Source organism: Micromys minutus (genome assembly GCF_963924665.1).
Source record: "Micromys minutus genome assembly, chromosome: 12".
Classification (NCBI taxonomy): Eukaryota; Metazoa; Chordata; class Mammalia; order Rodentia; family Muridae; genus Micromys; species Micromys minutus.
In genome coordinates, this window is record NC_137981.1 from 525,770 (window position 1) to 541,828 (window position 16,059).

Below are 16,059 nucleotides of genomic sequence, written 5' to 3' on the forward strand. Positions count from 1 at the left end.
AACACACACACACACACACACACACACACACACACACACACACACACACACACAAACCATTGCTCTTTTAGTTCTTATTCATGGCAAGGCTTTTTAAGCAGTAAATTATCAGACTTTTTTGGGAAAGTGAGCTGCTTTTTTTAGCCTCTTGTTAAAGCATCCTTGGTGATAAAATATGGGACAGATCACTGGCATCTGTTCTGCTACACTCAGAAAACCTCTTTGCTCATCAGAAGTGCATGTCATGCTTATAAATAAGTAAAAGTGGCACTTAACTGGCTTTAAAAAGTGTAAAGAATGTGAAAGGTTTGTGTTTGTGATTGCAGCAAGAATACTTAACATGCATTTCAGACTAACATTTTACTGTTACTATTTGATTAAATGACATTAAACTCTGAATAATAATCAATCTCTCTCTCTCTCTCTTTCTGCTGTCTTCAGTAGAGCATGCACTACTTTGAAGGTGAATTTTCGGTAAAGTAAACTATGCTGACGTATCCAGCGTTAAAGATGTTGTGTTTCTGTCTGAGATTGGACCCAATGCATTTGTGTCACTGGGAACAGAGCTGGAAGCAGAACAGAGACCACTCCTTTGTTGGGATATCTCAGTGAAACCCAGCATCTTTAAGAGGCCCCCAGTCACTTTATCCATATTCATTCCATTTCCTTCATGGCCTTCTAGAGTCTTTGTCTTTCACTCCAGTTTTAGTTTGGAAATATGAGCTCTAACTGTATTGTGGCATCAGAGTGCAGTTTTGGAAGCTGTTGTTCTCAAAGTCATTCTGCAGAAATATTGGTTCCCAGTTACTGGTGCAGAGCACGTGGTATTAGGCAGTTGATCGGTGGCATAACTTCCTAGCTTTTGTAATTGATGATAAAAAATAGTTCTTGGAATTATTGAGTAAGATGTAAGTTTTCTCATCTGCCTAAGGCCAAGGCAAAGGTGGCCCAAAACCTGAGGACTGCTGTGTCCCTGTGTGACTGCTGTTTCTTCTGGAGCTGGTAGGGTATAATTGTCAGCTGACCTTCCCATCCTACAGAAACCTGGAGAAACTACTAGACTTGGCTCAGGACTAGGTGACTCCAAATGTCTTTTCAACAAAGGTGTTACAGTTGTGCCTCGTACAGCAATCCTCCAAAGATCTAAACTGCATAATTTTTCTTTGTGTACCAGAGTATATCTTTCTGGCCCTTGGCTGGTTACCACATTCTTTTTTTTTTTAACTGATTTTATTAGATATATTTTATTTACATTTCAGTTGTTATCCCCTTTCCCAGATTCTCTTCCATATCCCCTATCTCATCACCCCTCCCCCTGCTTCTATGAGAGTGTTCACCCACCCACCCCCTCCTGCTTCCCCACCCTGACATTTCCCTACACTGGGGCATTGAGCCTTGGAAGGACCAAGGGCTTCTCCTCCCATTGATGCCCAACAAGTGGGCCACCCTCTACTACATGTGCAGCTGGAGCCATGGGTCAGTCTATGTGTACTCTTTGGATGGTGGTTTAATCCCTGGGAGCTCTGGTTAGTTGGTATTGTTTGACTGCCACATTCTTAATGGATCTTGTAGAGGGGCTTCTGAGGAAGTTAGATCAGCTAGTATTGGGATTTTTATTTTATTTTATTTTATTTTTTGTCTAAGAGAACATGAACTAGAGAACTCAGGACTGATGTGGTTGTCCTTGTAGATGTATTTCTAGGAGCATGCCTCATCTTAATTGTGACCTCATATACCAAGTCCAACATGGAGTTTGTTTACTCTTTTCTCTTGTGTGTGCCCTGGGGATTGGTAGAGTGTGTTCATCAGGCATTTGTGTCAGGTTCTTCACAGGGTAAATGTCAGCTTGTTCTGTCCCTTCCCCTTTCCTTTCCTGACATCGTTGCTAATGGTTCTATCTTATACTCACCAACATGAAAGAAGCTAACAGACTCTTAAATGGCCAAAGACAATGGATAGATGGAGCTTATGCTCAGAGAAAAGCTGAGCTCCCAGTGTTCCTTCCTGCCTTCCAGTTCTGCCTTTCTTCTTAGGGCCTCCCCTCAACTTCCAGTATCCCCTGGAGGTTGGATTCTATCCTTCCTTGTCTGTAATTCTGACAGGCCTAATAAGGAAAAATGGGTTCATGAGCTATAAGGCCCTTTGGAACTGGTTGGTCCAGCTCCCTTTGAGCAAGAATCAGGGTTTTACTCTCTTCCCGTTGGAATGAACAGCTCCACTTCTCACACAATCCCTCGTTTGTTATACAGGCACAGGCTAGCCCAGCTCCCTGTGAGCAGACATCAGGATGCTCATTTTCCCATTCGCTATACAGGCATTGTACTTCAGCTGGTACACTGATATCAATATCAATATTGATATTGATACTTGAGGAGCTTGTTAAGTGACAGTTTCAGCCTTTACCTAGAAAATGAAGATCCGTTTACTGAAACCATTCCTAACTGCCAAACTCTGGTAGTGCATGTAAGTTTGTAAGGCCAGAGTCAAGGGCTGGTTCTCCAAAGCCAAGCTGTGGTATGCCAAGACCACCACTCTCACCCATGAATTCAAGACCCTGAGCCTGTCTCCAGCCTTCCTGAGCCCTGGACTGAGAGTAACCAGTCTCGGGGTGGCCAGTGTGGGGCATGCAGTAGGCCCCCGGTGCTGTTGCAGTCTATGCCTGTCTTCTTGAACCTTAACCCCGCAGTGATTCTTCAGCCAGGGGTTTGGCCACAGAGCTAGCAGGAGAGAGCCAGGCTCCTGGTCCACACTGACCCTTTCCTGGTCCTCTGCTACCCCTTTCTGGCCATTAGGATAGTGCCTGGTGTGTGGGTAGCCATTCATCTCCACATGGGCAAGAGCTTCAAGAGAGACCTTTCCACCCCAGCATTCTACTGGTGTTACTCAAATGCCTTAAGGTTTCATTCTACCTGGGCTTCTTAGGTTAACTTCCTCTATAACCCTGACAGAGCCAGGAATGTCTTCCACAATCCACCCTACCAATGTAAATTACATTCTGTTCATTTGTCTGTACTTAATCTTTATTTGTATTGCTTTATTATCATTTGAGAATTCCATGATTGCAGAGCATGAGAATGTATTTGTGTGATTCTTTAATTTCAGCTGCCTTAGGTTGAGGTAAAGATAAGAAAGGTAAGTGGTTTTTGTGAATCAAAAGATCTTAGCCGTTGCTTGTCACACTTACTGAAAGGAGTCACTTGAGTATTTTATTGGTGATCTTGATCCCTCATTCTCCATTTACATTAGTCTCGCCTGTCATTCCTGCAGCTCACAGCAGTGTGGGAACCACCCAGCAGACCGTCTCCTGGAATGGCCAGGGAGGGATCGAGGACAGCGTCCACAGCAGTGTTCATAACTGCCACATATTAATATCTAGTGCAGCGTGACGGTTCTGTACACTAATTTGGAAAGGACAGTTTACCAAGTTAAAGAAAAAGCAAATAAAGTGAAGTTTGGGGCTTACCAGTTGTCTCAGCAAATAAAAATAGAGATGCAGGCTCCTAACCCTTGACAACATTTACATTTTCTACTATCTTGCAAATATACATGCTCCTGGAAGCTGAGGGATGTTTTAGATACCCAGTTTCCCTTTATCCAGGATCCCTGATGTTCCAGAAGACACACACACACTTGTGACTCATTCTGTTCTTGTTAGCTACGATGAGAACAGTACCTGAGAGACTTCCCCCTGAAAGTGGGATTGTCAGGGAGAGCCTTTTCTCTAAATTCTTCCTGACAAGCATTAGTATTTTATATTTCTAAAGTCAGCCCCATAGAGAATTATTCAGAGCAGACTCTGAGGGACTTAACACACCGGCTCCCTGCTGAGAATGCTGAGTGGCTTACCATTCTGTAACAGGTCAGCAGATGCTACTCCTGCTGTCACCAGCTTGTCTCTGCTCCTTCCCAGGCCACAGCTTACCTCCATATATTCAACCTTAAGGCTATTTACCACTTATGCTCTGGCTCTTCTACAACAGTACCTGCTTCCCAGTGAAGATGCAGTTGTGTGGTGCTGAGAGATGGCTTGTCTACAAAATGCTCGACATGCAAGCATGGGGACCTGAGTTTGGATTCCTAACACCAAAAATAAATAAATATCAAGGAGCCATAGCACACGCCTGTAAAACCACAAAGCTGGGTAGATAGGAGGATCCCTGTGGCTTGCTAGCCTAGCCGAGCCAATCACTGCCTTCAAATATTATGTGAGAAAACAGTTAGGGATTGTTTGTCCCTTTGGCCCAACTCTGCATGCAGATATTTCAGCTGTGAGCTCAGTAGGCAGAGCCATACTCAATGGAGTCCAAGCTACTCTGGGGAGAGATGTCACTGTGTGGTTTCACATACTTGATTCAATTCTCACATGACTCTCATTTAAAGAAAATAACAACCATTAAACGCCCTCCCTAACCCCATCACCACCTTTGTTGCTTCTAGTTTTGTTTTTTGTTTTGTTTTAAATCAGTATTTGAAGACACCCTGAGAACATTTAGTTCCCACAAAGTCCATTCTGCCCTGGCCTGAGTAGCAGCAGCATTCAGGTGGAAAGGTGGGACACTGACCTTCTCTTTCCTCTGCAGGACTGTCTTCAGCATTACCTCCACCTCCTCCACCACCTCCACCTCCACCAGCAGGTCCCTCGCCAAACTCAGACACAGAGGTGCCTGCCCCGCTCCTGCCCCAGGCTGTGAATGGTGTGAACCGTGGGGCCTTGCTCAGCTCCATCCAGAATTTCCAAAAGGGAACTTTGAGGAAAGCCAAAACCTGTGATCACAGTGCTCCTAAGATTGGCTGACATTTCTTGGTTACACTGGAGGGCAAGCTCTTCTGTCCCACCCCACCCCTCAAGTCCCTCTTCCTAGGTGAGTTCTTCCACGGCTTCCCTCAAGCCCCTTCCTGTGGGTGAATCCTTGCAGAGCCAGTACAAGCCAGTCATGCAGACACACTCCAGTTAGACTTTTCGACAGGGAAATGCTCTCCAAATAGAAAAAACTAGGGCCAGCATTGCTGCCTTAATTTGCTCCTTTGTGACTCTAATGGGTTTCCTTTAGGGGCAGCGTCATATGGGCATCATTTTCACCAGCGAAAGGAAAATGACAGAAAAATCAAAAGCAGTGACAATATTGTGTCACAGCAGCAAATGGCCTTTGTCACACTCTGTCCTTCCCACTCCATAAGAGATGTTCTCATAGTTCATTCCTCTGAAGCATCTTTTGGTTATTTCTTAGGTAGCTCCCATGTGTGCTGCCCTTATCTCACCTCAGATGGTAGCAGTGCTGAAGCAGAGGAGCAGGGGCTCTTCATTCTCCCAGATAGAGGTTCCTCAGAGCTCAGTGGGAATCTCAGCTACCGTGTACCAGAACAGGACATTAACCACAGATACAGCTCTTAGTCCTCAGCAATTAAATCCAGTGTGGGTACAGGGAGGGCCAACGTTACAAGTGAATCTGGCATCTATAGTAATCACTTCTGATTTGATTTATCCAACTTCAGCATCTTTTTTTATATTACTCAGTTATCAGAAATCTTTTATCCTATGGTTTGCTTAAACCTTTTAAATAAATTGCACTTTAAGGGATTATAAAAAAATCCATTTTTAAATTCAAATACACACATCAGTGTTGGTTACTATGCAGAAAGAATGTTATTGTGTATAGTTTCATGTAACCTGTGATACATGTTCAGCTGTATTTTTTATTAAAATAAATCATGTCAAGAAAGTATGTTGTGGCTTTGCTAGGTATTTCAGAAAAGAACAAGTGTAGTGTCACAAAGTGTACTCCAATTTCTTTACCCTGTCTCCTTCTATAACTTGTTTAAACCAATCTTTACCATCAAGTTCTAAAGAGGCTCATATATGACAGAATATCTTGGTTCTGGCAATGTGGAGGAGAACCTGACTTAAATCTTTAATTTTAAAAGAAACCCTTTACTATGTGTGAGGAGTTCAGACTGGGATAGAGATATAATTGTTTGCCCTGGATCTGTCACCAGCACAGGATCATCTAAGCATGGTGGTTTGAGTCTGCAGCACTTGGAAGATGCAGGTAGGAGAGTCGTCATCCTCTACTACATAATTAGTCTGAGGCCAATTTGGGCCACATGAGACCTCACCTAAAAAAATAAATTAAGGGAAGAAAGAAAAAGGCTGTGAGGCTATGTGTAGTGTGGACTAGTGACCAGTCTCTGGTGCAGATCTGGGTCTGAGTGCTGCTTTTGGTGTTGTAGTTTGGGCAAAGTTGTAGACATGAATAAAAGCAATAGTCAGAGTCTGTGGATGAAGCTCAGTAGCAGAGCGCTTGACTAATATGTGCATAGCCCTGGAAATAAAAGGCTTCAATTTGGGCCAGGTATGGTGTCACACACCTTTAATATCAGCTCTCTGGAGGCAGAGGGAGGTGGATCCCTGAGATCATGAGTTCTGCCAAAGACACAGTGAAGTGCTCTAAAAAACTAAAGAATCTACAGTTGCCATACACAGCATATCAGTTATCTGATTGATTATATGTATGTATGCATGCATGCATGCAGGCATGCAGTTTTTCAAGGCAGTGTTTCTCTGGGTAGCCCTGTCCTGGAACTCACAATGTACTCCAGGCTGGCCTTGAACTCAGAGATCTACCTGTCTCTGCCTCCTGAGGCTCACTCCTGAGTGCTGGCAATAAAGGCACGTTCAACCACCACCCAGCTTGACATTAATTTCTTAATAGTACTCCAAGACTTTCATATACATTATATAAATATAAAAATACACTTACTCATAGGTAGGAATCCCCTTTATTCCTTATCAAAACAATTTAACAGCAAATGTAGATAATACACTTTTTAGACATATAAGTTACTTTCTGTGAGGGCATTCTTATCTTGCCCCTTCTAGTGAAAGAGGGCAGATTTTTATATCTTATTATATAATCTTATATAATCTTATTCAAAGACTAGACTAACAGTAACAAAGAAAGCAGAGCATCTAGGGTAGGGAGTGGAAAACATTCCACTTACAAGCACAATCAAACTTCTTACCAGTACAGAGACACCTACTGCACTTCAGCATTAACTTTGTAACGAGTAAGTTTCGAAGTACACATCAGATGAAGTTCCAACAAGTATTTTAAATAAATTTCAATAACTTGACATTCAAAGTCCAACTAGACATTCAAAGTCTTCTTTATTGCAAATATGATGTCTTTGACTTGAGGTATGGAGTTGTCTTCTAGGATCTTTGCATAAGGCATAGGGACATCAGCACCAGTGACACGAACAGCAGGGGCATCAAGGAAGTTGAATGCAGGGCCTAGGGAAGAGGAAACAGGTGAATGAATCCTAGTTACAGGGCTCTTTGGCTTGACTTTTTAAAACATTTACCCAAAAGACAAAACCCTGGACTGTCAAGTTCAAGTCACATGGTCACCCCTAGCTTTTGATCTTTTTCCAGTTGATATACAAATAAAGAGTTCATTAAAGCTTGATTGTGTGTTCTAAAACCAGGTTCTTTGAAATACCTTCCATAATTCTGGCACAAATCTCAGCTCCTACTCCAAATTGTGGCCAGCCTCCTTCTACAGTTACGAGATGGTTTGTCTTCATAACACTGGCTTCTATAGCTTCAATGTCCATTGGTCTGATGGTACGCAGATTTATTACCTAAAGACAAGGTGGAAAATAGGCTTTATAGATTCTGAGAGACAGATACAGCCTTGACCCCCAAACTCCACTTTTTGCTTTTTAAATCTTTGGATCTAAGAGCATTTGAATCTGCTTAACAGGTACACAAATATAGTGACTAAGGAAAACCAGTACTGTACCGCATACCTGTAAGCTCACCACCTAGGAGGTTAAGGCAGGATGACCCCAAGTATGATGATAGTGTTGGCTACACAATGAAATCTTGTCTCAAGCAAACAAAAGTAAAAGGAGGGGGGATTTACAATTAAAGCAGAAGCCTGTAACCCCATCACAGGAAGCTTTCCTCACCTATAGGATTCACTTATCCTTCTTGGTTTCAATCTCCCTCTTATCAAAATATATAGTTAAGTGCTTAATATGCACAAGGCTCACACCCTGATACCCTATGATAGAAGAGAATCCCTATTACCCACATTTTTACAGCCTATAAAGCACAGTGATACTTTCCAAGGACAGAGCTACTTGGTGGGTTTTACACAGGAGACTAGATTCAGTTACTTAGATACAAGTCCTGTGTGTGCATCCGTGCATGCATGCACAATCAGAAGAGATGACCTCAGCTGGTCACACTGAGTTGGGACCTAACTGATTAACTGGCTGGCCCAAGGGGTCCTCCTAGAACGGTCTCCTCAGTGCTGGATAGCAAGCCCATGCTGCCATACCTGACTTGTTTTGTTGTGGTTTTGTTTTTATGTGAGAGCTGGAGAGCCAAACTCAGGTCCTCATGCTCGCAAAGCAAACCTTTACTGAATGAGCCATTTCCCCAGCCTAACAAGACTAGATTCTAACTTGAGAGAGGAGGAACTTAAAAGATCCAGACTTTATGTGGTAAACAACCACCACTTTTGGCTGTAAGGAAAGACAGACTGATGACAGAGCTCAAGGTGGCCTGGAAACCATGATTCTACCTCTTATTTTCCGAGTCTTGGGATTACAGGAGCTGGTTCTCAGGGCTTGGCAGCAACTTTACCTGCTAAGCCAATTCATCAGTTTTGGATCTTAAAAGGAGACTTTCTGATTTGTGAGGGGTTGGGGGAGTGAAAGTCCACTTACCTCACATTCAATTCCCTCCTTAGACAATACAGTTGCAGCTTCTAGGCAGTGGCCCACTGGTCTTGAATGGGCAACTACAGTGATGTGGGTCCCTGAAATAAAGTGGTCACAGGTTAGAGGTAAGATTAGAACTGATGTAGCACCAGTGACTCTACAACCAGCTAAGGCTTGCCTTATCAACCCTGAGCTGTACAATGAGGATGAATTCATGGACATGAAATACAAACCTACCAACAGACTCAGAAAAGCCTAATGAGCTCAGTCTTTTCATGTTAAGCTACATAGCAGTAACTTCTGACCTATGCAAACACAAGGGCTACAGTAAAAATAATTATTGCATACGAAGGTGTTCTTACCTTGCCTTTCAATTTTGGCTTTTCCGATAGGAATCAGGAAATCTTTTGACTGAGCTTCTGCAGGAAGTTCAAATGCAACTCCATACATCAGTTCATTCTCTAGCATCACCACTGCAAGACAGACATTATAAGCTCTCAAACAACAAACTATAGGCAAAATGACTACAAGTGCATATACCATAAAACCATTCATCTTAGGAATAAGTTTCTGTCTCACCTAGCTTTAGGATGGTTTACACACAGTCTGGCTAACAGAGGTTAAGCCAGATATGCAGGTGTGCCGTAAATAACCAGCCCCTCAGAGTGAGAAGAAAAATATTTTCTATCTTTACTGTCTATGAATCATTAGCACGTTATACATGTGCTGTGTCTAAGCCACACTAGAAGCCCTGATGGTTCCTTATATGCATAGAGTTCATGTCAGCTTTACCTGGGTTATTATCACGAATGGCTGATTTAATAAGTCCTTTTGCATCCTCGGAATTCCAGGGGCTGACCACTTTTAAGCCTGGGCAGTGCCCATACCATGCAGCAAAACACTGTGAGTGCTGAGCAGCTACACCTGCCGAGGCGCCATTGGGCCCCCTGAATACTATGGGCACAGGCTGAAGGCCAGCAGACATGTAGTAAGTCTTGGCAGCTGAGTTTATAACCTGGTCAATAGCTTGCATAGAGAAATTGAAGGTCATAAATTCACAGATGGGCCGCAACCCAGCCTGTCAAATGGAAAACATCAATGTTAAAAAGACTAAATAAATAGAACAAGGAAGAGTGGTGAGTAACCAAACAACCCTCTCCTCTGACATACAAACAGCATGGTTAGGGGGCAGGTTTATTTCCTTCTTGTATTTATTTATTTATTTTGGTTTTTTGAAACAGGTTTCTCTGTATAACTCTGGCCATCCTGGAACTTACTTTGTGAACCAGGCTGGCCTTGAACTCAGAGATCTGCCTGATTCTTGAGTGCTGGGATTAAAGGTGAACACCACAACAGACAGTGCAAACAATATTTCCAAAAGATATTAAAGGAGCTTCATAAATATTACATACCATAGCTGCACCAACAGCAATTCCAGCAAAGCCCATCTGTAAAGCAAACACCAGTCTAAGAAGTCCATAGAAATTAAAACTGAATACTTGACCAGTCAGTCCCTCAAAGCTTGTCCAGAAGGCGTACCTCTGATATGGGAGTATCTATGATCCTCTTGTCACCATATTTCTTCCACAGGCCTCTGCTAACCTACAATTAAGATTTAGCCGCATCACGCTGAAGTGGTCGTCAGGGCAAACGGCTACTTTTTAATATTACATAAAGTTTATCTATTTCAGTTACCTTGTATGCACCATCATATTGGGCAACTTCTTCCCCAAGCAGAAAAACTTTTTCATCTCTTTCTAGTTCTTCATCCATACCTTGATTAATAGCTTCACGAACAGTCAACTGTCACAGGTATATAAACAGAAAACATGCTTACAGGGTTATTCAGGAGACTATGGAAACTCCCTTCTTTATACTTACCTATGCTGCCCACAACATGAAACTTAAATTTAACACTCATGCAGGCAGTCCAGGTTCCAAGAATCTGAGGAGGCAAGTTGGCCAAGTAGAAGGAGGAAACTGATCCCCTGGAAGTTGACCTTAAGTGCACATGTAAGTGCTCACACACATACATAAAGTAGATAAATACATATCATACAAATCAATGTTCCAAGAACTTAACCAGTAACTTATGCCAAATAATCCTTCACTAGATGTTAGTGACAAGCTTACAGAACATTCCTGCTATATTGCCTGATGTGCACAGTCAAGAAAACTGAGCCATTGCTAAGCTAGCTCACCAGCAGTTTCCTACATAAAAAAATGTGCCAGGCTGTTTTATCAATACACTTTGAGTACTAAGATGCAGAACTAGCAAGGAAGGTCTAACTATGGCTACTAACTACAACTAAGTATTAAGCATTCACTAGTGCACAATACTTGACATCCACAATGTAGGTGCTGCTAGGCTACTATAATGTGTAAAATGGTAAAATCCTAAGGATCTAAAATCCATGTATATGCATACATACATACATACATACATACATATATATGCATGCCAAAAAAAAAAAAAAAGCATGTATCTGCAAGCCAATGTTCTCAGCACCATAACAAATCCAAAAGATGGGAGCAAGTCACCCTTGAATGAATGTAAAAATAAAATGTACAAAGGATATAATTCACCGTTTCAAAGGAACAAATCCTGATGTATGTATTCTACAATATGGATGAGCATTGTTAAATCAGCCAGACACAAAAGAGCAAAAGATTCAATTTAATGTGACGTGGTAAAACGAGCAAACTCAAAAAGAGCCAGATAAGTACAAAACAACAGCGGCTGTGATTATTATCGTGTAAAGTTCTTGAAATTGGTAGTATATACTGTGAATACATTTGATGCCACATCTGAACACATAAGGTTTTAAAATTATATTTTACCAAAATTCGATGGGGGGGTGGGGTGTCAGGAAAATAGGTGTATTGTTAGACTGTCACGGGCCTTGAAGGGATGAGTGCCAGTATGAGTAGCACCGGGCGAGGACAGAGGCAGCGCAAATCATCCACAGGACCCGGCTGCTGCCAGGGTCCGAGATGCCACCCGGCCTTGGAGCAGACGCGACCCAGATCTTTCAGGCCTGCTCCCGGGACCCAGGACTCCCTCCCGGCCTTGCCCGGCATTGGGACCGGTTACCTGCACCGCCGCGGGTGCCGAGCGGTGAAAACGCCTCTTCAGCAGCCCGGAAGCCTGGCAGAGAGAGAGAAAGAAGTTCAGAAAGGGAATGGGGGCTACGGCGGGCGCGCCAGGAGCCGCTACCTACCTGCCGCAAGGGTCCCCGCACCAGACCAGCCACCGCCGCCATCTTGCCCGTGTCCTCTACTCGCGGCCGAATGACAACACAGAAGCGCCACAGACCTCGTCCGGCGCAGCCAATGGTAGGACGTGACGCCTTTAGGGCCCGCCTCTGTTGGACAAAGCCAATAGAGAGTTGTACTTGAGAGTCCCGCCTTCCTGAGGAAGCCAATAGCAAGGCACTTTTCATAGGCCCCCCCCCGCCCCCAGGTTTTGGCAGAGCTCGCCCTAATAGGCCCCGCCTGTACGTACGTAGCCAACGGCCTATTTCGAAGCCTGCGAGCCCCGCCCACCTGGTGAGTCGCAGGCGGTCCTGCGGAGGTGAGGCGAGGCCGCTGTTCCTCTCTGACCTGGTGCACTTTGCAGACAGCCTGCGGCGGCTGTCATGCACCTAGCACGCCCAGCACTCATCCCTGACTGCTGGCTGCTCACGTGTTAGGACTGGGACAGTGCGGCCTAACCGACGAGTCTGGAAGGACCTTAAGGCCACCCCTTTGTGGGCACTGCGGGCCTTGAGCAACATGTGAATCTTGCACACACCACAGTGGAGGGTGAAGCTACTATTATATGAATGGGCGCTGTACATTGAATGTAAACAATGGCTTTTTAAAAAAAAAGATTTATTTGTTTTGTGTATATGAATACACTCGCTGTCTTCAGACACACAAGAGGGAATCAGATCTCATTATAAAGGGTTCTGAGCCACCATGTGGTTGCTGGGAATTGAACTTTGGAAGTGGACCTTAACCACTGAGCCATCTCTCCAGCCCAACAATAGCTTTCATGTATGTACTAAGTGTCCACTGTGTGCCAAGTATTGTGACATGTGCCTGATAGGTGATTGTAGGTGTTGTTATTGTCTCCAACCAGGCGTGAAGGGATGAGGAGCTGTTCTGATCCTGCTGAATTTAGATTGCATACTCGGACTGGAGAAGCCTGAAGCCTAGTTAGCAGGGCTAGAGACATTTGAGAATAGCTACTGTGAAGCTGCCTTTATTTTCTGCATTCAGTTCAGACTGCGAATGGAAAGATGGACACTGATGGACAGGATCACCTCCTTCCAAACCTCCCTCGGTGCTGCCATCAGGTGGTCACCTTGTGAGATACATCAAATATGAGTCCTATCAAGAATTATGTAAACTTGTGTTTGGGACAAGGTCTTCAAATCCTTTTATCTCTTTTGTCTTCAAAGATTTTCATGGAAATGATTTTTGGTTTTGTTTTTCCCCACAATACAGGGTTTTTATGTGTAGTTCTGGCCATCCTGGAACTCACTCTGTAGACCAGGCTGGTCTCAACTTTCAGAGATCCACCTTCTTCTGCCTTCTGAGGGCTGGGATTACAGGTATACACCACCACCACATGGCCCATAGGTTTGTTGTTGTTGTTGTTTGTTTGGTTTGGTTTTGGATTTTTGTTTTGTTTTGTTTTTTACTGCTGAGTATTTTGTATGGCATAAGTGTTCCAAATTTTATTTATTAGCATTTTAAATATTACATTCACTACATTGGTTTTAGTGTTCTCATCTATTCAAACTATGTAGTTTGTTTACATTAGGGTCCCCTAACTTCAGAGTATATCTATTTCCTGTGAACGTGAACACTTTTTCATGTAACCAAGGACATTCTGGAAATTTATGTTCACCAGGCTGGCCCTGAACTCAGAGATCTGCCTGCCTCTCTTCCTCACGTTCTGGGATTAAAGGATTGCACCACCACACCTAGCTTTGAGCAAAAGTCTGAATCTTCCCTAAACAGCAAAACCTTTGTTTATTTGAAGGCCCACTGCTTTGTTCTTAGAATTCAATGCCTGGAGCAATGGCCCCTTTCTTTTTGGAATACTCCTTTCCTCTTCCTCCTACATTTCCCGAGTGCCTCTTCTTCTCAGAGCAGCCATTGCATCAGACTGAAGTCAGACTCCAGCCAACTTGGAAAAGATGCAATCACCACCTGAGTTAGAATGAAAACCAAGCAGACGTGCACTCTCCCTGTGCATTCATTCCCTCTTTCTGAGAACACCCTCCTGATTAGGAGTAAAGTTCACCCTGTCCAGACACTTCAGTGGAAGTGCTGATCTTTCATTGTGTCGCCAAACTTATTTCTAGCAACTTTAAGCTTCCAGTGACCTCTGGCAATGGAGGAAACATACAGTGCTTGGATCCTTCTAGTTTCAGCTGGTTCTAGTTCTTTTTGATAGGGAACAGATAGAGACACTTTGTGTCCCATTATAAATACACACTTGTATGCTCCAGTATAATTAGTATATCCATATTAATAGTTTAGTATTTATACACTGTATTAGGTCTAAGCCCAGGACAAGTCTCCTATTCAATGCCTGTGGCTCCTCTTGAGCACTTTCACCATCTACCCTAAATCTCTCCCTCCCACATGCTGGGCTTTCCTTCCCCTAGCCTGATCCCTATATAATGCAGCCATTTGGGCTACACAGGGTCCTTGTTCTTCCTCCCCTCTCTTTTCTCATGGTCAGTTGACTCTCCTGGCTACGTTCAGCCTGGACTCTTCCTTCTGCCTGCTTTCTCCCTTATATCTACAACAAAAATCTCCACACTTGAGGCATAGCCACATCCTCCTTTTATCTCATTTAGCAATTTTCTTGTTCTGAGTTAACCCCTCTCCCAAACCAGATGTCCCTGGAGGATTACAAGGGGGAAACCAGAGGAAACTAACTTGAGCTTCATTATTTCCTGTGTCAGAGTCCAAACATCCCAGGAGTGAAGAACAGCACCGAAGAGAGAAGCAAGGACATCACAAGACTCAGAAACATGGCTGACTGCTGAGCACGGTAAGGAAGCCTGAGCCCCGGAATGATTCACACTCACACACACACACACACACACACACACACACACTCCCACACATACACACACTCCCACACACACACACTCCCACACACACTCACACACACACACACACACACTCACACACACACTCATACACACACACACACACACACTCACACACACACTCACACACACACTCACACACACATACACTCACACACACACTCACTCACACACACACACACACACACAAACACACACACACAGCATCCTGCATGCTGACTTACAGAATCTGCTGGTTAGAGGTGAAATATAACCCAGACTTTTAGAATATTTAACTAAAGTTTCTCTGAATAATGCACAGTTTTAAGATCAATTCCTTTTCTGCCTATTCATTAAGTGACAGGGAACATGAATGGAATTCCAGTTATACTTTTGACTCCTTTCAGGGACACCCAGTGTTTGCCAGCATCCCCTCAAAGCCCCTTGATTTCAGGTGTCAGCCCCAGGGACTCTCTTTTCCCATATAGTAGTTAGTTTTTGTCAATTTGACACAAACTAAAGTCACCTAGAGGAAGAGGGAATCACAGTTGAGGATTTGCCCATCAAACTGGGCGTGACAATAGTGTGATTTTCCTGGATTGATGTGGGAGGGCCCAGCCCATTGTGGGCAGTGCTGGACTGGACAGGTGGTCCTTGGCTGTGTAGGAAATCAAGTGGAGCAAACCTGACCTTCCTCGGTGATGCGCTGTGACATGGAAGTGTGAGTCAAATAAACTTCCAAGTTAGTTTTGGTCAGTGTCTTATCACAACAACAGAAAACTAGCACAGTCCTGTTCAGAGTGAAAAATGACTCATTTGTCTTCCTGGTCCCTGCCACTCAGTATTTGAGATCTGAATTACAAAGCCAAGGGAGACATCAAGGTGGATAGAAGCCAGAGCCTGGATGTGTTCTTGGGCCTTCTATTTGCAAAAAAAAATTGTCAGTGACCCTGAGTCATTTGAGGTAGGTAGGGAAGGTATTGGGTTTCACGGATCTCAGAGTGTTTTCTTTTAAATAACAACCATGGTCATTTTAGATACAAAATAATGGATAGAGTTGCTTTCCTTTCAAACTGACCAATTTAGAAAGGCTGAGCAAAATTTCCTGTTTAAATGAATACAAATGAAAATACTAACTTTAAAGTCATAAGCTCTCAAAATGAACCTTTGTTCATATGGTTCCTGAATTTTAGAGAAAGGCTTTGAGAAGCATAGATTGGCCATGCAGTCCTCT

The 16,059-nt window shown here is 43.5% G+C and overlaps 2 protein-coding genes across 2 annotated transcripts in view; one reads left to right on the forward strand and one right to left on the reverse strand.

Annotated features, from left to right (window-relative positions):
- The window catches only part of PXK (PX domain containing serine/threonine kinase like), a 60,352-nt gene extending 54,629 nt beyond the window's left edge, over nt 1–5,723 (forward strand). Inside the window, exon 18 of the mRNA XM_080926396.1 lies at nt 4,581–5,723. Within this exon, the coding sequence (XP_080782522.1) occupies nt 4,581–4,795 (215 nt within the window). The 3' untranslated portion in view covers nt 4,796–5,723. The remainder of the gene's footprint in view (nt 1–4,580) is intronic.
- Nucleotides 5,724–6,758: 1,035 nt separating this feature from the next.
- Nucleotides 6,759–12,037, reverse strand: PDHB (pyruvate dehydrogenase E1 subunit beta). The gene is made up of 10 exons (XM_080926403.1): nt 11,952–12,037; nt 11,825–11,878; nt 10,426–10,533; nt 10,270–10,332; nt 10,143–10,178; nt 9,523–9,808; nt 9,093–9,203; nt 8,737–8,828; nt 7,500–7,641; nt 6,759–7,291 (listed from the first exon to the last, which is right to left on the reverse strand). Exons 1-10 carry the CDS (start codon nt 11,991–11,993, stop codon nt 7,146–7,148), a joined length of 1,080 nt encoding a protein of 359 aa, XP_080782529.1. The 5' UTR covers nt 11,994–12,037; the 3' UTR covers nt 6,759–7,145.
- Nucleotides 12,038–16,059: the final 4,022 nt, after the last annotated feature.

Bases quoted from the DNA above. Each gene is read 5' to 3' on its own strand.
- PDHB (XM_080926403.1), bottom strand. From the start codon at position 11,993: ATGGCGGCGGTGGCTGGTCTGGTGCGGGGACCCTTGCGGCAG. The intron at 7,642-8,736 runs GTAAGTGGACTT...CCTTGTCTTTAG, and splicing joins AGGAGGGAATTGAATGTGAG to GTAATAAATCTGCGTACCAT. The intron at 7,292-7,499 runs GTATTTCAAAGA...CCTCTTCCCTAG, and splicing joins TTGTGCCAGAATTATGGAAG to GCCCTGCATTCAACTTCCTT.